Below are 23,327 nucleotides of genomic sequence, written 5' to 3'. Positions count from 1 at the left end.
GCCGGCTCATGCAGAACTTCGTTTGACTATTCATCTGGCTATTTTTCTTTCGGACATAAACACAGAGGAGGACTCCGAGTTCATCTAGTTTCAGAGGAGGACATATTACGAAATTGTGAGAAAACTGTCATACAATTTGCTCTGGCACGTGCATGTGGAAGGGACCAAGCTCCTCCGTACACCTCTATTCATAAAGAGCTCAGTTGTTTGGCTGATATATAACTGCATTCTGGAAAGCCACTTCTACCAATACTATTTTAATAAAGATGATCTGGGCTATAATCCAACATGCCACACTATTTCATTACGGAAAAGAGGAGATGCGCATTGATAGTTAATTGATTACAGCTGCTGCTCATTATTAGCCCTCACTTCACTCCGAGTAGGATTGTCATCACTCGAGAGAGCACGTTTTAATTTTTTGACCAAAACTACACTGCAGGGATGACTTTAGGTTTCCTAGGCCCAGCATATTAGACTCCACACAAGTTTCATGGTAATAGGAAGGGAAGAAAAGAGATGGGAGATAAGAAAATCCCAGAAATCATTTAAGGAAAGAAAGACAGTCTTAGAAACTATCCAGGGCAGCTTAGGGCATTCTAGTTAACAAAAACAAAAACAAAACAAAACAAAACAAGAGGTGCAGAGCCAAGCCGACCAAAAAGCTTATTTAGAACAGAGAAAGCATTTTTTAAATGGTGAACTAATGACATACATAGATAAGAAAACACTAAATGCCCATTTTCAACTCTGACTTTTCCACTGGGATGGAATGTTTTCACATGAAATGTAATAGAATTCCAATATCTGAAGAAAAAACTCTGCTTCAACACAACTTCCGTGTAATAACAATGGAACATTTAGTATTTAAAAATCTCCAAATACATTTTTCCCTTCCTACAGCAATATAAGTATGTCTAAAATATTCTAAAACTTCAAGTACTGCTCCCGGTAAGTGTTGATCTGCTAAATTAATGAAAAGAGTACGGAATAAAAGCAAAGCAATAGACTTTGAAGATTTAAAAAAAAGTTCTTTACTCAATAGTTTACGGTTCGTATCTGGCTCTCCTGTAAACATTTCTCTGACGATGAACCAGCGTGTGGGGCAGTAACTCTCTGCTGTTGCTGCCTGCAGGCACACTGACACTCTTTTAAAGGGATCGCCAAATCACATCTTGTGAGTGCCTGAGGTTTCCAGGACACAAGCACCTGGTAAGTATCTTGCTGGTACTCATTAGGTCAGCCTGTTGGAATCCAAGGAGATCTTGGATCACCTGGGCTCAAGATTAAAGATCCCACATAATTTACCTAGCATTATTTTTACCAATACTGATTGACATAAAAAGTCAATTTACAGCTTAAATACGGAAAAGCTCACTGGATTTCAAGATAAACTATTTCAGTCCTACCACACAGAACAAACGCAGTTTAAATGCTTATTCTTTCAGAATATTAAAGTTTTAATAGTTTATTTAAATTCCTAAAGAGAATAAGGATTACAACCTAAAAATATTTTTGTACCATTTTACAGTCACTTAGGCTTTGGCTTTAGAATTTATATAAAATTATTAAAGACTAGGAGAGGAAGTAGAAAGCATAGTGAGCAGACAAATACGTAGCTTCATTAGAAAAAAAAAGCACTATCTATAAAAGCTATCACGCGTAATGATTATAAAGGAAATTCTCCAAAGCTTCAACTTTCCCCATGAATAGACTTTGTACTTACTGTAATGCTCCCCCGGTCTCCTGCCAGAACAAATATTTTAACGTAAAATTTAATAAGTGGAACTAAAGGTATTATGTCTAATTTAAAATTCCATATTGTGTAAACTACTGATATTAACATAATTGAGTTTGTAAACAATCCATTTGTAGAAGCTAACCTTAGACACTGTATTGACCCAAAATATCTAGTGGGGCTCATCTGCAAAATGAAGCATCAATGCCTGGAATTCATTAAAAGTGTTACATGTTTAATTTCTCCTGCCCTACAGCTCCATTGTCTCGTAAAAATTTTCCTTTGATGTCCCCCACTAAAAGAATTAAAGGAATATTGTAATTGAAATGTCATCAATAATTCACAAGATCCTCCTCCACAGCAATACATCTGATGAAATATTAATTGAGCTCCACAGACTGACAGTCTGCAGAGGAGCACTTGCCTGTAATTTGAACCACGAGTCCTGATCTTGCTGTAGCTCAGACCTGCCAAGAAGGCAATTATCTGGATGGTCTTGCCCAATCCCATTTCGTCTCCCAGAATTCCTCCTGCCTGCTGGCAGTGCAATTCCCACAGCCACCTAACACCTGTCTGCTGGTACCTACAACAACAAACACCAACAAGAAAAAGAAAATGGCAAATGGTGGATAATACAGATCATAACAGAAAGTACTCATGAATTAATCATTTAGCGAGGTTCTAGTACCAGTCAGAGAAACAGGCCGGATGTGTGTTTTACATGAGTATTATATTTATAAGGTCATACATTTTTGATTACCTAGGCATAAAAATCACAAATTTTTCTTTACAGAACATTAACACATTTCTAATTAAACTGATAGATAGGGTAATTAGGGACTATTTCATTTCTTTTACAACATTAGAAATAGCTTGGTAAACCAGCATAAACTTATTATCTTTTATTCAATATCCTTCTGGAAAAAACTGCAAATATTTTTAGTTATACAAAGTTCCAATAATTTTTCTATGAAAAGATGCATTAACATTTACTTTTTCCATCTGAACAGCTTCAAAAAGCAGGACAGAGAACACTACAATTTACAGTATACACTGTTGAAAAGTCACTTGGTAATCATATTATCTTTTTACAGGAAAAATTAAATTAAATTTTAAGGCCATAAACAAGTCTGAATAATAGGGCTGCTCACAAAATTAGTACATAACATATGATTCTGTCATATTACTAGCAGATGCAAAAAAAAAAAAACAGTTTAAAGACTCAACAATACAAAAGGTCTTTTAATATTTTAAAGTAGAACTTGATTCAGGGACTTTATCATAGACACAAAAAGGTCAGAGCTATTAAAATCTTAAATAAGGAGTACAGGTCAAAGAGCAATAATATACTCCCCTCTAAAAACAAAAAAAGAGTTGGTATTTGCCCTTCTCCATCAATGGTATGTCTAATTCAATAATCTAAAAATGAAGTTAAAAAAGGAATAATGCAAAAAGCATTTTTGAGAGTGAAAGATTTAACACTATGGAATGGTATGAAGATCATATGCCAAGTAAAAAAAAATCTAAAGCAAAAATCACTTAAAAGACAATGAAAGCTAAAGAATTTTTTTTTTTGAAAGAAAATACCAAGGCTAGTGAGCTACCCATCTTAAAAGAAGGTGGTTTTGTTGTTGTTTTACTGCCCAAATTTTTTTACTCTTTGGTATGTGATATGTCTACCTAAAATCTCATTGTGGATTTCAGTCCCTGTTAAACTAGTTGTATCTACTCTTCTCTTAGAAAGTATGTCATAATTAACTTTCCCCCAGTATTCTGCAAATCAATTCCAAAAGTTTGACTCTAGCTGTTGCCATTATTATCTATCATATAAGGAAAACTTTGAATGAGAATTTTGCTGCTTAAGTTTGCTAATTATAATATACACACACAGTAGGTACCCTGGACGGACGAGAGGATTTAAAATCCAAACACAGTGAAGTCTATATGGATAAAAGATCATTTAATTTGGGATAAAGGACAAATTCTATTTAACACGTGGTATATAATCAGAAAATAAAGGCTGCCAACCATTTAAGGGGCCTACTGCTGGGGAGGCACCTGGCCAGGTGAGGTTTGGATACAACCTCACAACCAGCCCACACAAAGAGGATCAGCCCATTTTATAGTTAGGAAATGAAGGCACAGAGAGGTTAAGTAACTTGCTAAAGGTCACACTGCTAGGAAAAAAATGAGCAAGTCAGAACTGAAATCCAGAACCTCTGATTCCAAAGCGATTCCACTTCGGAGATAATCTTGACCAGCAGTTCTCAACCAGGGATGGGGGTAAATGGGGGGTAAAGAGCGTATTTTGCTCCCTAGGGGACACTGGACAATACCTAGAGACATTTTTGGTTGTTACAACTGGGAAAGTGCAAATGTAATCTAGTGGGTAGAGGCCAGAGATGCTGCTAAACATCCTACAATGCACAGAACAGTCCCTACAACAAAGAATTATTCAGCCCAAAATGTCAGTTGTGTTGAGAATGAAAAATCCTCATCTAAAAATAAAAGTTGGTCATGAACTACTTACATTGGACTAATCTCAGCTATGGAAAAAGATGTAGTCCAAAAAGCTCCCCAAAAAACTGATGTACGATCAGAATCACTAAATTCCAGTCAATCAGCCTCCTTTTACTGAGGTACAGAACAATTATGGGACCAGCTCCTCCGGACAGAGTAGGGGCCAAAATCTCCCAGTGGCCATTCCAGTGTTTTCCCATTATACAACACTGCCTCCACCCAACACAGGTCCAACCCCTCTCTCTCTTCGGGGCCAATCAACTTAAGGAATCAAGAGAGGGACAATCGAGAAATCATGAAAGGATAAAAAAATGGTGACCAGCATGGTATCCCAGAGGGAGTTAGGACACCTGGATTCTAGGTGACCCACGAGAGGCAGAGACACTGTGCTAGATGTTTCCTCATCTACAGATGTAATTTCCAAGGGCGTTCAAACAGTGTATGATTGTGCGTATAAGACGATGAACAACACTAAAGAAATGACTTCAGGAAAAATATCTACCAGGCAGCCCTGTAAGTCACATCACTACATGGAAATCCCCAACCACAGCTGGGGACATTGTACAAAGATGGTGAAGAGCGGCTCTCTCTTTCCATGAAGGCCCTCAGGCTGCACAAGCACACTGATTGGTAGGCATGTATCACTGGATGAGGAGTTAGGGGGTCTGGGTTCTGGTTCCAGCAGTGTCACTAACTGACTCAGGTTTTGTTGCTTTAATTTCCTAATAATAAACACTGTAAAACAATTACATACTTTAAATGAAAGCAGGCTACGGAATTCAGTTTTCAGAACCTTTGAAGACATAAAAATTACTCTTTAGGAAAAGTTAAAAGATTTTTACAAACTACTGTATAAGAGTAAAGAAATTACTGTACTCTGCTTCCCCCATGAGACTGAAGCATCACAAAATAACCACAGATAACTGGTATATCTTGGCATTGTCACATTAACCCAAGATTGCATTTACTAGTGTGGCTAAAAGTAAAGTTGAAAGATTGAATTTTGTCATCTGATTGCTAAATCACAGAGTCAAATACATTTTCCGGGCAAACTTTCAAAACAGAATTTTAAAAGTTAACCATGATCTTGCAGAAAACAGCAAACAGTTAAATAGATAACTGTACCTGCTGACTCCCTTGCGTACAAATATACCCTGTAAATTTAATTCCACAGAGTGCGGTAAGTACAGTAAAAATAGATCTACAGCTTAAAATTAAATTGGCCTGGCTAAAACCTAATCATAAAAGAAAAATGGAGACTCTACCAATCCTATTACTTTTATTTCATGTAGCAGAATAAAAGAAACAGAAGTTTCATAACATTTATGAAGTATTTAAAATCCTGTTTTTGAGAGATGAAAAATGAAAACAACAAAATACTTTCCAGGAATGTGCAATTAAGACAAATTTTTTTTAAAAAACGTGCATTTACGTTAACTACAATAGAGTTAATAGTCAATACACTAAATCCTATATACTCCTACTAAGCCAAGTTTGGTTCTATTAACTGTGAAATTCCTTTGCTAGAAAATACCACATTTATACAAAAATGCACATTCAACTTGATTCTTGAGGGTATTTGCCAAATCACTTAATACTCATGTAGAAGTATCCTGTCTTTGTTAAACCAATTTAATCTATAATCTGGGTATTCCTTTTGCTAATATAACACTGATACTATCTGGCGTATTTCTTAATAAGCAATCACTTTAGAGAAGATGAAAAGAGTTGCCAATAAATATTATCTTTATTTACCTTTCCATAGTTAAATTTTCATTTGGGAGAAGCAATAAACACAGTAGCCACCTCCCCAGGCTATAAAACATCTACAAAAATTACTAGAGATTCAGGTTTGAACTTCTTTACAGTTCTTCTGTCCAGTATGGTAACCCAACCAAGATAGTTCACATATTTAGGATTCAGCCATCCTATTATGTTTAGTGGGATAAAATAACCACTCCCTTTGTCCCCTCCAACCCAGGAGAAAAATTAAAACTATAATAAAGCTCTTCGAGAGGAAATATAAAAAGCATGCTCTTTTTAAGGAGACATCTTGCACAAGGTTAGGGCATGGCTGACAGCTGAATCTATGAAGGAGATTAAACATAACCGTCTCAAAGAAAGAAGTTTACATCCTGCACCCAACTACCAAGTGATGATACAAGAGACAGAAAGAAGCTATTTAATGTTTTAACTTCCTATATGCATCGAGGAAGCCTTCCTAAAGCACCTTGTTTAGTAAATCCCAGGAGGACTGAGATTGAAAACGTGGCTCAGTATTTACATTCATCACGGAGACTCGCCTGGACCTTATAGGCTATAGGCACGCATCTATCACAGGGCATCCGGTTATCTGCAACCCTGGGCCACTTCACATATGAAACACAGTCAGTTTCAAATAGCAACTCAACCCTGAAGGTGTTTGCCTACATCTTCTCTTTTGATATCAGAATAACATCTACAGGAAATATTTAGATATACATTTGGTCAGCTCAAAAGTATTATGCCCTTAGGTACAGTATAGGACACTCAGAAAAATAATCTCTACACAGTTTTTTATTTCAATATAGAAGTAAAAACCTCCCCAATATTGATTTTAATAAGCAACTCTTCTTAATTAATCTGATTTAGAAGTTAGAGGTTTGGCCCCTTAAAATTGCTAAGAACAGCAACAAAAAAAGAACTCGATGTAGATAGCTTTTAAATGTGTAGCTTTTAGTCTGCTGAGACAGGTCCACATAGATTCATCAGTTTATAAACATACCCAATGCGCACTTTAGTCAATTTATTACCATCTAATTTTAATGAACAGCATGTGGCTAAAATTTCATTTGACAGTATCCTGTGTTTGCAATAAATTGTTGCAAGTACCTTAAGGGCCCACAGGTAAGTACTATGTAGTTCCTAAAATATTAATTTGTACACAATGGCTTGATGACAGATGTAAAGGAAGGAACACATGGCACATACTTAAAAAGCTTTTTGAACAGAAAACCCGGCACTTTAAAACCTTCGTCAAATTCGGCATCACTTTCCTCAGAATCATCTTCAAGCCTCAAACTCTTCTCTTTGTCCTGCAGTCTCAGTTTATTCCATCTCCTACCGTGAAAACAAAAATCATATTTCCATTATTTTGGTTCCAAACCAGGTTAAAATAGATAGTTCTAAATAATACATAGGAAAAAACAGACAAAATAAAACAGTCTTTTAGCTTTCCGCTGCCATCATTACCCAAAACACTGATATTCAAAGGAAAAAAAAAAAAAAAACCAACTGATTCTCTTTTCCTTCCTCCTCAATTCAATTCTCATTTGAATTATTATAGCTGCTCTAGAAATATTCCTGTAAGGTCTCATTTCATTATCAAAACTACTTGCTCCTCTCCTGGCATACCCTAAAGGGAAAATTTCTCTGCTAGTTCCTAAGATATATGAACTTAATTCTAGAAAAGAGTCAGTGAAAATTTCAATATAACTAAATTTATAGATACTAAACGTCATAGCTCCAAAATGACAACGTAAGAAAAAACAAATTTTATTTATAATTACTATTTCTGTGCTAAAGATATGATGGTCATAGCATAAAACAGCACAACATCTTGAACATAAAGCAAATTTTTGGTCAAAATTACTATATATCAGATTCACATATTGATTACTTATTAATTAGGCGGAGGCATCAACAATATAAAGTACTGATAATTATACCACTGAGAAAAAAATGTGTCCACTAAATAAAACCTGAGTTATAAATTTAGTTATATGCTGCTTTTCAGATATGAAATAAGATGAACATTTATATTTCAGAAGGGTGACAGCATGTATGCATAACAAAAGAAACGTCTAAAGATCTGAAAGCATTAGCAATACAGCAAGGCTGTTGGGAAGGTGCAGCCATTTAGCCAGACTAATTTTGCACCTATATAACTATAATGGACACTGGGGTCACAAGTGGAAAAAAAAAAGTCAACAGCCTCATATTCTAGTCACTTCCATAATGAAAGGATGGCTTTTTTCAGTATGCATGCAACTGACACTTTGAATTTCACAAAATGGTGGAAATGAAATAAAACAATAACACAGATAAATGCCTTCCAAGTAGAAAGCTCACAGGAAGGGAATGAGAACAGCAACACAATAAGAAGGCATTTCTCTGCCACTGACTATGCAGGAGTAATAGAGAAAGTGTGAGGGAAGGTAAAGGAGAACATGGAAGGATAATACTGCACACGCTGCCAAGTTGGAGGAATGGTATGTTTTCCAGCACCAACTACCAAATCAGCACAGAGGCCAAACACAGCCCCGTGCACTAGATGCTGGAGGACCTTTAAAGCACGTCCTCCGATAAATTCTGGTCTTGTTGAAAATTTCAGCTCTTCAGAGTAAGGAAAGGAAGGGCTAGCTGAGGATCAGTAAGGAACAACTGGTTGGTGATTTGAAACTGCTTCGCAGGGCACTAAGAGAACCTATAAATAAGCAGTGCTGGTGACTTCCAGAGAACAGCCAACGAAAGAGACAGTATATGGCCAAGTCTAAGGAAACAGCTATCACATAACCATAAGATTTAATATGTGACAGTCTTTTTTTTTTTTTTTTAAGATTTTTAGAAATTTCATGTAATGTCTGAAACATTTATATTAACATATTTCCATACATATTTCCATACAAATACAAATATAACATTTTTAGAAATTTCATGTAATGTGTGACAGTCTTTTTATGGGAAAAATTTAATGGCCTTTTTGTGCTTAACTTCTAAAGGTGATCTCTTTCTCCCTTTTATTTGTATTTTTCTTCCTTAAAATCACCATGCAATTGATGAAATGAAGTACCCCTAACTGGCTATAATAGTCTCTGCTACTCTTCTGAGTTTCACATTATCTACAAATTTAGGTAAGTGCAGTGGTATTCCATAGTGGTTCTCAACAGGGGGCAATCTGGCCATCCTCCGAGGGCAACCCCCTCACCCCCACCCCAGGGTAACTTGACAATGTCTGGAGACATAACTGGTTGTGACAACTGCTGGGGGGAGGGGAGAAACACTACTAGCATCTAGCAGGTAGAGGCCAGGATGCTGCTAAACATCCTACAACGTCCAAGACAGTCCTCCACAAGAAAATGCTATCTGGTCTCAAACGTCAAGAGTGTCAAAGTTGAGAAACCCTGGTATAAAGGTAACCCTTACCATTGGAACTTAGAAACCAAAATGACGTATAAACATTTTCCTAATGTATATATCTGAATTCCTGCTTCTCACTATCTGAAATTTAGCAAGCAGGCAATTTCAGATAATGAGACAATCCTCAGTACCCAAATTCTTACTATCAGAGCTCAGAACCAAACACCTGCATATTAAAAGATAATTGCTTTTAGCGAATTTGTGGATAACACAAATTTTGTGGAAAAATCACAAAACCTATCACAGCCACTTAAGAATACTTCATTGCGCAACTACTCAAAAATAATTTTACAGGAAGAAAAAGAAAAACAGAAGATCCTGGCTTAGCAAGTTTGACACAACGAGGTCGTGAAATATCTTGCATACAAGAGTACCACACATTACCCTTCATTGATAAATGATAGCTATTGCCTTAGACTTAGCCAGTTAGTCTTTGTGGCTGTTAAATTTCCCACCGCATCACTCTGTTTCAACAGATTTTCAGCTTCCTCCTCCTCCCTCCCTTCTAAAACATACAGGCATCATGTCGCCACAGAACACACAGCACCTAGGAAACCACATAAGCCACTACAGAAATGACTGCATTCCAGTGCCTTCCGCTTTATAAAGAAAGATGAAAAGAGACAAATGTTTATTCAGTTTGGCTAAAAGATGACTAAAGGTGGTGGGGAAAAATCATTATTGCCTACAAGTATTTGTATCATTGTAAAGACAAATCGCCCCAGTAGAATCATATACACATATTAAAGACAGAGAGTACCAGGGTTATAAAACCACATGCATGTGTGGCTCAGGCTAAGAGATTCTCCTGGTATATAAAGCAGTAATTCCTCATGTGGTTTACAGCCAAGAGACCTGACCGTCTAACCCGCGCACGCTGAAGCAGGGCAGCACCAAGTGCTGGTCGACAGGAAGTACCACGTGGCACACTAGGGGGGTGGAGGAGGGCCAGATTCACCTGAACTCTGAGAGAAACAGATGCCTTTCCCATCCCAGATGCTACCAGGGTCTAAAATTGCCCTCTTTAGTGTGCTTAACTCGCTGGTCCTACAGCCTGGCAGGCCAAGTGACCTGTCCAGCCAGCAGGTGTAAAGGGGGATGAATAAAGCGGGTCTGACATATGCAATGAGCACGGGCCCAAACCCTCAGACTCAGACAGTCTAGAATCAAATTCTACTGCCATGTATTAGCACTTCAGCCCTCAGCAAGCAACTTAACCTCTTTAGCATCTAAGTTTCCTCGACTCTGAGATGGGGGAACAGAGGCATCTACTTCACTGGATTTAGGGGAGAATTAAATGAGGTGCCACATATAAAGCACTTAGCACGAGCCTAGAATATAATAGGTGCTCAATGAATTACTACGTTATTATATACAATCATATCTACTTAATGAAATCCTCACACAACCCTGAGTGAACTATAATGTTCACTTACAGAGGCAATGTATAGTCCAATACAATCTGCATGTGATAACGCAACGCACCACAAATGCTTGACAGAACTCCTGAACGTGTATATTTGCACAAAAACTATGACAGTCTGTCAAATGGATGTTCAGTAAATGACTGTGAATAGCATGATCACCATGAGTAAAGACACCTAGTTATCAGAAGGTACCTGCTGGAATATCTCAATTTAAAAGTTCTAGAACAGATTTGTAAACAGTAAATTGTCATGAAGTATGGCCACGTTTAATACAACACTAACAAAAAGATAGCTACAGAATGACCTAAAACTGGTTGGGGGCAGGTCAAAATTAAGATCTGGACCCCAGTGATCTGAAATCTTAAAAATCTGAAATGGCCTCGAAATGTCTAAATCCTGTTGTTTCGACAAATAAGCTAGATAACAGATTTTAAAAGTGGGGGGGAAGGTAAGTAGTCCAATATTTACATTTTTGGAAAAGAAATAACTTTTTCATGTTTTCTTTCCTCTCGTTTTAAAAGAGCCACACATGTAAGAGTCACAGCTGCAGCCACATAAAACCAAGCGGGCCTGGTGTTCTCTGGCAGGGTTTCCAACTCCCCACACGACTGCCGTAGTCAGCCCGCTGCCGACTCCACTGGCAGCTACTCAGAAGAGAACCCAGTAATAAACATAAACTTACAACTCCAATCAGATGCAGGCAGGGCAAATGCTCCTTGGCTTCGCCACACTCACGCAGGAATGAGAAATCAGCCCAGGCTGTGGGACCTGGGGCTGATACGGCAATAATGATCTGTCAGAAGCAACTCGGACCCAGGGCCAGATTGCTAGCAACGCCGCACAGTCAGCTGAACTGCACCAGAAACATAACGTCCTTCAGTTGTAACCTACTGGCACGCCTTGTTGATGGAACCCTTAGAATACACCTGAGAAGTTAATTTATTTTCGAAGGAGAATTTCCAGCATTTCAAGGATGTTCAAAATGCCGGGGCAGAAAAACACAGCTAGCTGCCCCTGTGCTGAACTTCAGAGCCTCCTCTCTGCGCACGTGCATGCCCCGTACTGCCCCCAACCTCCCTCCCCCACACACCTGTGGAGCCTTCAGAGCTCCGCCCGAGTAGCACCTCTGGAAGAAGTCGTCCCTGACCGGCCAGTTAGGCGTCCCATCCTCCAGGTAGGTGCCTTCCCAACACCACGGTACCTGGGCACACCTGACGTCTCCACTAGAACGCTAGCATCTACCAGAGTGTTAGCATCTTTTGAAATCCGTATCTGTCTCCCCCATTAGGCTGGGAGCCACTTGAGGTCAGAGACTGTCTCAGTCATTTTCGTATCTTTAGAGACTAGTACAATGCCCACCTCACAAGACGCTCAATAAATGCCGAGGGAATGAATGAACGAGGTTCTGAATTGGGCTAGGGATGAGGAAGACACCAGGGGTAGAGAAGCATGGCTTGAAAACGGTCAAAGTGGGTCCCTCAGAAATGGGTTCAAGAAACGTCCCGTTCTACCTCCTTTATGGCCTGCCTCCTGCTGCATTTCCTACCCCTTCTACACGTGACTTGAAAGTACTTCTCCGAGCTGTAGCCACTGCCTAAACGTGGCCGGGCCCACTGCAAAGAATAAGGCCTGGCAAAGGGTGACTGCAAAGCCAGGTGTTTAATTTAGAATTTTATAAGGAGGAAAAAAAAGGAGAGGAGGGCAAGCTCATTGCGTTGAATGACAAAAATTTTCTAAGTTATTTTCAAGCCCTGATGTCTGTTTTTGGGGGTTTCCCAGGGGATTCACTTTGCAACAAGACTGGTTTTTGCACACCAGCTGACTGGAAGAAATCAGGAGTCCTGAGTTTGGGTCCAAGCCTCCCTAGGACCAGGTGGGAAAGGCTGAGCAAAAGGTTCAACTTTTTATGAAAGACTTCACCGCCTAGCAGAGGAAAAAAGAAGTTTAACTACCCTTATGTTTACATTACTAGAAAGGAAATAATGTTTCTAGTGTTCCCACTTTCCTCTTTTTCTTTAATCCATACATATAACAGCACAGCTGCAACCAAATAAAACGAGGTGAGTGTGTTATTCACTGGGAGGTTTTCTAACTCCTATAGTCCCTCAGACTCCAGGGGCAGCCATTAGAGCAGAACCCAGCAAAAAACACAGATTTCAGATACCCACTGAGAAGGGAAAACCAGATGCAGGTCCGTAACTAGTAAGGGGAGGTCCAAACTTCAGAAACATCATTTAACACCACTGCATTTGTCTCCTCGACCACACGGTGAGCCAAATAATAGGTCCTTATAGGACTAAATGAGATAATATGTATACTATACCCTTTGGAAACTATTTTTTAATACTACATACATGTCAGATACTGTAATTATTGGCAGGAGATCACACAAAAAAGTAAAATTGAGAAATTTTAGTTAATTGTAGGTTAAATGTGAATAAATAGTAACAAATGTCAAGACACTTGGAATCGCAATCTTGGGCAGGCAGGAGTTAAGTGCAGCCCCCAAGTCTAGAAGGCTATCATGCTACTGCACCTGTACTATCAGCCAAGATCAAGATTATCACGGTCACTCTAGGCACAATGTCCTACACACCTAGTACAGCAAGGAATGTGGAAATTAAGCCTTAAAAGGCACAAGAGAAGCATCTGGAACACTGACCTCAGAACAGAGAAAACTGTGAGAAACCAAAGTGTAATCTTGACCTATCCACACTCAGAACCAATAAGCAGGCTGTGAGGTTGGAAGAATGCCCCCTGGGCAGATGTCTAGTGACCCCTAGTATGTTCAAAGGAGAAATAATATTTTATTTCTCCCCAAACAATTACTGATAACGTACTTATAGTCATACAGATATTTCATCACTAAGTGGACCTTAATCATACTAATAAAAAATGTATGAGAGGTAAGAAAAGCCTAGCATCAAACAAAACTAAGTTTATAACAGCTAATGAGTTGCCTATGCATATTACATACAATTGTTAAAGTGCTTTTTACCTTGGAAGAACGTCACGTCTTCATACATATCAATATTTATATAAGCTCTTCCTCATGATTCTCACAGACCCTCTTACTGGCTTGATGGAATCTTTGTAGTAAATGTTTTACCTAGTGGGCATGCAAATAACAAGAGTAGCTAATATTTGTTGAGTGTCTGACATTTGCCAAATATCTTAGAAGTATTACCTTTTGTAATCCTCATATCACCCTTGAAGAAGGTACTGCTAAGATCCCCATATACAAATGGGGAGATATACAAGACCTCATAGTTATTAGGGGAGACTGTGGCATTCTGACGCCATGGCCTGTGATTTCTACCCCCTATGCCATATATTACCTCCTTAAGTAACACTGGCTAGCTCTGGACAAGCTGTGTTTTGAGATTATATATACATACATATTATGTAAACATTTTTTAAATTTAGAGGCAGAAAACAAACTCTAAGTAATAATAACAACTAATAGCTACCGATGCTCACTGTGTGCTGGGCACTGTTTTAAGTTTATATGTATTAAATAAGTTAATCCTTACAACCCTATGAGACAGGTACTATTCTTAATCCCTTTTTCACAATTAAAGAAAGGTAGGCAGGGACAGGTAAAACAGCCTGCTCAAGATCACCAATGTGAAGATTCTAACCCGGAGTCTGTGCTCCTAACTGTTGCATAATCTTGCCTCTCAAAAAGTATTTTCAAACTTCTGAAATTCACCCCTTTTCTCATAGCACCAGCCAAAAGGTCAATAATCACCTCTTTAAATGCTATACAGTGAAAACAACTGTACAAGAGCAAATCAAATTCTAAAACTTCAATTCAAATTTGTCTCAAAAAACATCAGTGCTAAAAGTTTGAGGAGAGAAAAGACGGCCTTCGTTTTTGTACAATAACATGATTCCTTCCCCACCTCGCTGCTGTGCAGAGTGGGTCAAAACTCACTCTTCACCGGACACCTGCCAACTTTTCCAAGTAACAGTAAAATCAGCTTAGTAATTCTTTTGACTACAGGTAATCTGGGCTGAACAAACACGTAAGATACACTTAATACCAGACAAACCGATATACAGGCATACCTTGGAGATATCACAGGTTCAGTTCCAGACCACCGCAACAAAGCAAATATTGCAATAAAGCTAGTCACATGAATTTTGTGGTTTCTCAGTACATATAAAAGTTGTGTTTATACTATACTGTAGTCTATTAAGTGTGCGACAGCATTATGTCTAGAAGAACAATGTACAGACCTTAATTAAAAGATGGTTAGCCAAAAAAACGCTAACCATCATCTGAGCCTTCAGTGAGTCACAGCAGTAACGTCAAAGATCACTGATCACAGATCACCGTAACAAATATAATAATGAAAAAGTCTGAAATACTGTGAGAATTACAAATGTGACACAGAGATAATAAGTGAGCAAACGCTATTGGAAAAATGGCAATGACAGACTTGCTTAAGGCAGGGTGTCACACACCTTCGATTTGTAGAAAGCGCAGTTATCTGTAAGCACGATAAAACAAAAGGCAATAAAAGGAGGTATCGCCTATACTCAAATGCCTACACCAACCTACAAAAAAGGCAAAATATACCTATTAATGGGAATTATCAAATATTAGTAGCCTAAGATTATATATTAATAAAATGAACATGCCCTCTCCAAAATTTCAAGGAAGTCACGTATTTTGCTGCGTGAAATTTACAACTGACCTTATTGCTCTGTTTTCATTTTTACGTTGCAAGAGCCACCAAGATCTTTAGTGATTGTGAGGGAAAAGTCACACATCATACAGTTAAATCATTTCTAATATAGGGTGAAATGTCAATCTCAGGATCATGCTCCACTTATTGCGATATCCATGAAAAAATTCTACAACAGAAGCACAGTGAGTACAATTTGATTTTTTAAAAATATACTCAAGGCACCTAGCTGGGTATTTAATATAGTTTGCATTTCTGTAGTGCAGTAGGTTTTCTATTTCAGACAGATAAGAATTCCTTACAGATTAGTCTAATTTGCTAAACTGAGATACTCAGTGTTTTACTTTTCTTATCTGCCTTTTTATGGTTTATCTGGTGGACTTAATTGGCACATCTGAGCAGATGAAATACTCTCAGTTAGGAGTCCAGATCTCACAGAGTAAATTAAGACTGATGTAGACAATTATGCACTGGAGCTGAGGATGAGAGGTGTGTGCAGGGCACGGAGCAGAATGAGTCTTCATTTGTGTCTTAGCTTCGTCATTTAAAAGAAGCCAGGATGCTCTCTAAGAAAAGTCCTTAAGGGAGTTAACTTTTTCTTCTCTCGTTAAAATATAGTCCTAGAAGAAGAAAAGAACACAAGTTTATTTCTTGAGAAAGAAATCAACTCCCAGAAACTGATGACAAGAACAATCTTCAAATAATTATACTTAGTTTCTAGATCAAATTAAGATTAAATTTTTACCAAATTCAGATTTTTAGAGATCAAATGATCTGCGTTTTTTTTTTTTTAAGGTACAAGCAAATCAAGCTCTACACTGTATCAATAATTTGGCCTTTGCCTAAGTGTGACCTGAATCCGTGTGCAGCACAAAGAAAGATGCAACTGAAGGATAAACATGGGACAATCGCAGTGCAAAGGGATTGGCTCTAGGCAAAAGGAAGAGGAAGAGGCTCAGTGAAGACAATAAAATGGAGACAGAGCAGCTGAGACTGTGGTTCTAGGAGACATGGCCTTTAGCGCCGTTTCAAGCAAAGGAATGGGGCCTGCAAAAGTGTGGGCTTGGTCCTCATCAAGCAACGGGAGAAAGTGATCACTGAGGCCATACTTTCTGAGCCCAGCGCACCAGTCCACACTGACAGACCACTCCCTCCTGACCCAAACCACCGGCTTCTCCACTTGCTGCTATCCTGGGCTAATGACTTCAGCTTTCTCGGCTCAGGTTCCTATCTCCTAGGGCACTGTGAGGACTAAGCCAACAGATCCACATAAAGTGAAGCACTGCCAAGTGGTAAGCGTTCACTAATGTCAGCTATCTTAGTCCTCATAACAACCTCCTCCCTCCCCCACGGATACCACCCTTGCTCAGGCCTCCAAATTTCAAATCCAAGAGACTTTTTTCAACATTTATCTTCCTCAGCTTTACTCATCTCGGCATCTGAAAATACAGACAGCCTTCCCCTCCTAGAACTATGCATGTATACAGCTAAACCCTCCAAACCAGGATCCAACTCGCCCCTGGCCACAGAAGCCACGGTGCTCAAGGGAGAGGGTGATGAAGATACCATTTTCCCAGATGATTCAGCCTTACGGAGGCTTAGAAGATACTCTGTAAGATTTACACAATGAATGGAGCCATCTGACCTTTTTTAACTCAAAGTTATTCACGGTAAATAAAGTTCAAAATGGGGCAAAAGAAAAGAAAAACCTCTAACGACAAAACTGTATTAGAAGCCAGTTACATCAACCGGTGTCATGACTACAGACGCGGGTTACACCACACTATGAGGCAAATGCTATGCCCATCCACACCAGACCTGTCAAGTTTTCTAAAGTCCCTAGCAATCTCCCCAAATCTTCACCCAGCTGACTTGGGTCTGGGGTTTGGTCTCCAGCCCAGGGAGGTAGGGGCAGCTATGTCCTGATTCTTGGCACCACCATGTGGCCAAACATAGGTACTGCCCATTCCACCCCATTTCACAAATGAAAGGAAACCGCCGTTTACACAACCCGGTCCTGGCTTCAAATCCCAGCTCTTAACCAGTGAGATCATGGGCAAACTGATCACCCTGAAAGGGCCAAGCTAAAGTGTTTGTGCAGCCTACTATAATTAGAACAACTGAAAGATATATATGCATAGGATCAAAGGCTGGAATGAAATATAGAAAAATAAAAAATAGAGGTGTAGGTAGTTTTTTCTATCTTAATATTACCACAATTTCACTATAAAAAAACAAGGAATTATCAAAAGTGAAAGGTCAGGGGCAGGGTATGGGAAGCCTTCAAACTATCTGGAAGTACCAATTCAAATCCATTTCAGGCTGTGATCTCAGCAGCTTGGCCCAAAGTACCAGGTAATCTGAGGAGACTCAGGCACCACCTACTGAAGAGTCTGTTTCTAAATTCTACTGTTCCCCTGACTGAGGATGGGGCGGGGCGGTGATTTACCCCAGCAGCAACACCAAGCTAACCGGGCTAGAGTTGAGCATTACATCCTCACACCCCAACATCCTTACCAACAATTCTTTCCAACCTCCTCAAAGGTTTCCTAAATGGGAACATCGTAAGGGCCTCTGATGATGAGGAATGCTACCAACCTCACCTCAGAATTAGTGGGAGCTCAAAGCCCAAGCACAGTGCCCAGCTCCTGCTGCTCCAGGCTGAGCCCTAAAGGTGCTCCCCACGTGATTCTCAAGCACACACCCTGATAAGAACCCGATGAACTGTTATATACAGCACTGAGCTGAATAAAGTGACCCCAAAGCTCCTCCCCAGGCCCTCTCCTATGTAAACACAATTGTGCAGGGTACATAAAAGAGAAGTTTACAGAAAATGACATACAAACTCAATCTGCCAAAACTCACAGCCTCAGAAAGGAAAAGAATATATAAAGTCCACTTATATATATCAAAGTAGTTCCCAAACTTGCCAGTGCATCAGAATCACCTGGGAAAGCCTTTTTAAATTACCACCTGGTAGTCCCACGTACACTTCTTGAATCAGCACCTCCAGTGGTGGAGCTCACCGTGATTCTGCAGGATCAGCCCACGGGCTGGGAATCTTTGCCTTAGTCTATGCTCGTTGCCAAGGAAATACAGCTGTTAGGTTAGCAACTTAAACAATGGCTGGCAAATGGAAATAGAAAGGAGAGATTCAGAGTATAGGTTTAAGTCAAATTATAAATGTTCTCCCTAGTCGTGCCAGCAGGAGACAGACCTTATTTGGAAGTGCATCCTCTCACTCGGGGTGTCAACAGACCTACACTCCAAGTCTGACCCAAGCAGTACGTCCACTGCTGGGGAAAGAAGCAAGAGTTGGTGACATTTTTTTGTTTGTTATATCTCACTGTTGGCAAACAGTTGGCATGTTGCTTGCTTCCCCCTGTTGTCCCCGTGCCAAGGTAGACATCACCAACGGATTGCAGCACTCTTTCCCAGGGAAGCCAAACAGGCCTCAGTCTCCCCCAAACAGATTACCACCGCCAAAGGTGGGAGCTGGCGGGCAAAGGCAAGGGCTTGTGCCTTCCCTGTCCTGAAGTGGCAGCTTAGCAACTGGACTTCTCTGCAGACCACGGCCACCACGCCAATACCCAAAGCAATCCAAACGAGACCCTTGAGGAAACAACGTGTCCCCAAAGCAATGCAAGTATTTTCCTGTCCAGTGATGCACCTGAAGTTCGGGGGTAAATGTGGCAAGTTTTTAACCTGCATCCTCAGGTCCATATCAACATATCTGAATGACCCAACAGACCAGGCCCAGTGCTGGGATGAACCTCCTCCACAAAATCTTCCCCAAATACCTCAGTCAGATTTCATTATGCCCTGCACACTGGTTAGGTCCCATCTGTGCCCACGTCCCCTAAAAGACTGTAGATTCCTCACAGGAACCCCTAGACGCCAGTCCTAGAATGGAGACGTGCATTCATGCAGTGAGAGCAAAGATGAAGCAATGGAGTTGACCTCACAGCTCAACTGGAAAATGAACCAACTACACTGAGGGAACCAGGATTGCAGATCTCTGATCACCTGGTGGGGAAAGGTGCACATATGATATGTTTGGTCTTCTAGGCCACTCTGGGCTCACCAGGGACACATATCACCCAACACTGAATGTGTGTTATTTCTGTTAAGTGTTTGGCACCTGGAGCTCCCAGACCCTAGCTTTCTAAAGCAGCAATAGATTTTAAGGAAGACCTCACAACTGAGAGCCATACCCTAATGGAAACGTGAGTACCCCAAAATTAAAATAAAAAATAACGGATGCTTTGTAAGATCTGTTAGCATTGACATGAATAAGAAACGACAGAATATTTGCTTCTAAGAAGTGGCCCATCCATCACGGTACATTATCAAAGGTATGAAAATCAGGGAACACCATTGAGGAGACAGCCTCCAAATGCAACAGAACAGAGAAGAAAGCAGGATAAAAATGTTGGAAAGGCAAAATACACAGGCATTTTACAAGATGGTTAAAACTCCCAAGACTGATCTGAAGTCTTGGGCTAAGTCAGAGAAAGCAGGATCATCTACTATCCAGATCCAGAAAAGTTTAAGCTGTAGAAAAGGCCTGACGGGAAATTCCCACTGAGAGTCAGCTAAAGCTAAAGACACCTAGTTAGGACTAATCTAGAGCTAATGAAAGACCTAAGACTCTCCAAGTTGAGAGAATAAAGGGGGCGAGATGTCTAGGAGTCACCCACTTTCACTTCTATGGGTTCAAAACAGCATTATAATTAACAGGGCTATAACCAACACATATTTAAGTCCAAAAGGTACCTACCTTGGGTACATATTCCTAAATTCTAACCATTAGGAGAAGCTCATTTTCTATGTTGTAAACTATACGGGGCTTTAGTCTTCTTATCCATCAACAAACCACTGCTAAGGTAAGAAATCCTAAAGTCTTTTTCTTCACTCAAGGGGATACCATTACAATTTCATTCTGTCTACAAAGATCAACAACAAGAAATAACAAAGTATAGAGTGACTGGCAGTTTTAAAATATTCTTAATATGCTTCTCAATCCTGAGCATTTTATTTTCTTTTAACATCCCCCAATCCAAAGGGTACCAAAGGAGATGCAGTATAAACATATAAATGTGGATATCTGCAGTTTAACAATTATCTACCTTAATAACTGTAGCTATAAAATTTTAAGAGCTATAGTATTTTGGTGGCAATTAAGAGTTATTGATATTTCTGAAATTCATTTGAGATTTTACTATAACTTGAGCAAAAAACTGGCTTCTAATATGGCTTTGGAAATAACAGTTTTACAATCTTAACGTTATTAAGAAAAACTTATTGCTGTGAATTTAAACTAAACCCATATTTAAAATTCAATCAAAATAATTGCTCTTGATCAAAATACTGATATACTTAAAGTATATTTAATATTGACTCAATTTAATGGGAAGAATATTCACTCCACTTATAATCAATATGTTGAGATTAACACTTTTATTAATTCTCTACAATAGTTAGGAAAAAGACTGATGCCACTCACTGTTCAGACAACTTTACAGACATCGAATGTGCAAGTTACAATGAGAAATGACAAACATTAAGCCACTCCTCAACTCTGTCTTGCTGCATAAGGTACTACCACAGTGAGAGTGTAACAGCTCTCTTAAAGACCTGGACTTAGGTTGCAGGTACTCAAATCACTGGTGAAAAGAACTATGCTCATCTGCTTCTAAAAGGATGTATGTGGCAGTCTGGATGTAGGGCATCAGCAGCTCTAAATAACAGAAGAAAAGAATATCAGGTCAATCTTCATTCGCAAAGGCCCGTGGAAAGCTACAAGAATTATAATAAACTAGGTCTCCCTACACTGAGAAACAAGAAAAAACTGTTGAGGACTGGGGAAAAAAGCCACCCTGGGAGCAGGTATTAAAAAAGTAATCTGTTAAGCAGATTCCCACATCCCTTTGAGTCTCGCGGCACTCTTAATAAGCTAAGGCGTGAGACCTGAGTCGCACAACGTCATGCTCCGTGGGACATGGTGGAGACTGCAGCATACACACTGGTTTTCTTGACTCAGAAAACGTGTGGCAACATGCAGTGCGGACGCCACAAACAAACGTGTTCACCTTCCTTTTACTTACTTACATCAGATACTGAAAAATTCACGGAAATAAGAAGCCAAAGTTAGTCTCTAGCATAAAAAAACAAAGGGCACAGGAAGGGTATGCTGGGCATAGGAAGCCCATTTCTGGCACGGTATTGTTGAAATTCTGTAGAGAACTACTTTTTCAAGACAAGGAAGGAGGAATTTAGGAAAGCAAGCTTATTCTTTCATACACTAAAACTTAAATTTCAGCTCTTTTTTGAAGGAAAGTCTCCAAAATTACTTTCACCCAACATACACTACACAAGCCAACCTCCTCCTGCTCCTGCCCCTTGTGGCAGGGCACCCACTCTCCATGTGAAGCCACACAGCTCCTGCTTTAGTCCTAGGCATGCCTCTCGCCCCAGCCCTCCCCCTAAGCTTTTCTTCTTAGACTTGCCCTCAAATCTCAATGAAGACCCCGAAGTAGAAGCATCTTGGGTCAGCTCCATCGAGGACTCAGGGGCTCTGATGGTTCTAGCAGGCTAAGGTTGCAGGAAGTCCAACCTTTGGATGAATGGAGGTCTAACATATTACGCTAGACTAGAACTCATTAATAAACCTACCACCTACGATAAAGCAAGCAGTACAATCCCTGGAGACTGACCTTAACCGCTGCTTATAATAATCTTCATCTCCATCATCTCGGCATCTCACTTCTTTCCGACCTCCTCCTCCTCCTCCTGCGGCTTCAGCTTCTTCCCCAGAACTTGGAAAAAAGTCATCATCCGTCTCCTGCACTGTGACTTTCTTCTGCCGTTTCTGGCGACGGAGCACCAGTCTCCGATCACAGTCGGTGCCTTCCCCGGACAGATCAGCCCCTGCCGCCTCCTCCAGCTCCTCCTCCGTGGGCAGGTACTCGGACTCTTCACCCTCAGAGTCTCCCTCTGCCTTTGGCCTCACATCACACTCCAAGGGTTTCTTTCCCTTTAGCAATCCCACCTGCCCCTGGAACTGAAGAGCCCTCTTCTGGAGTTTCTTGATGTGTTTTTTCAAGCGCTTATCTGTTTTCGAGAGAACTTTGCCTCTCTTGTCTGGTTTGTTTTCATTGAGTGTTGAGCTCAGCTCAGAAGTGACCAAGGCCGGGGCTTTTTTAGTTGCTCTTTTATTACAAGCTTGCTTCTTTCTTTCAAAGGACAGTTTTGCTTGATCTGCCAAATACTTTTCAAAATCTGATGTTTCGTTGAGCATTAGTTTTCTGGGCTTTTTCTCCTGCTTCTGAGGGATCTGGGTACCAAAAGGTGTCATCTGACCAGTGCGGACGAGCTCTTCCCAAGCAGTCTCCTGAGCAGGCATGAGCATGCTGCCGAGGCAGGACGGCCCTGCTTCTGAAAGAGGGATGACAACACGTTGGGCACTAGCACAAAACTTTCCAGGAGAACAGTGGATATGTGCACTACTCAATACATAAATTAAAAAAAAAAAAAAAATCACTGACGTACTAAAGTAGATGACGTACTAAAGTATAGTGTGTATGAAGAACAGAGTGAAATTTACTATAGCATTCATGCTGCATTTAGTATACTCCTGTTCAAAAAGGTAACTTCTCAATAACTTTTCCCAAAACACTGCATTATCAATATACTTTCTGTGCATCCAAAGACAGACCCAGTTGTATGTAACATACAGAGGGAGAAATTTTACCATGTTTCCTTATCAAC

The 23,327-nt window shown here is 39.9% G+C and overlaps 1 protein-coding gene across 7 annotated transcripts in view; it reads right to left on the bottom strand.

Moving 5' to 3' along the window:
- Positions 1-23,327, bottom strand: part of ERCC6 (ERCC excision repair 6, chromatin remodeling factor) — a 73,732-nt gene that overhangs the window by 35,920 nt on the left and 14,485 nt on the right. For all 7 annotated transcript variants that reach the window (XM_057530662.1, XM_057530666.1, XM_057530665.1 and 4 more), the window contains 3 exons: positions 22,274-22,994; positions 7,229-7,357; positions 2,163-2,321 (listed from right to left, as the gene is read on the bottom strand). In XM_057530662.1, the coding sequence (XP_057386645.1) occupies positions 2,163-2,321; positions 7,229-7,357; positions 22,274-22,994 (1,009 nt within the window). The remainder of the gene's footprint in view (positions 1-2,162; positions 2,322-7,228; positions 7,358-22,273; positions 22,995-23,327) is intronic.

This window comes from Balaenoptera acutorostrata, chromosome 16 (assembly GCF_949987535.1).
Source record: "Balaenoptera acutorostrata chromosome 16, mBalAcu1.1, whole genome shotgun sequence".
Taxonomy (NCBI): domain Eukaryota; kingdom Metazoa; phylum Chordata; class Mammalia; order Artiodactyla; family Balaenopteridae; genus Balaenoptera; species Balaenoptera acutorostrata.
The sequence above is the reverse complement of the archived record's forward strand: the minus strand, read 5'-3'. Positions and strand labels throughout refer to the sequence as shown.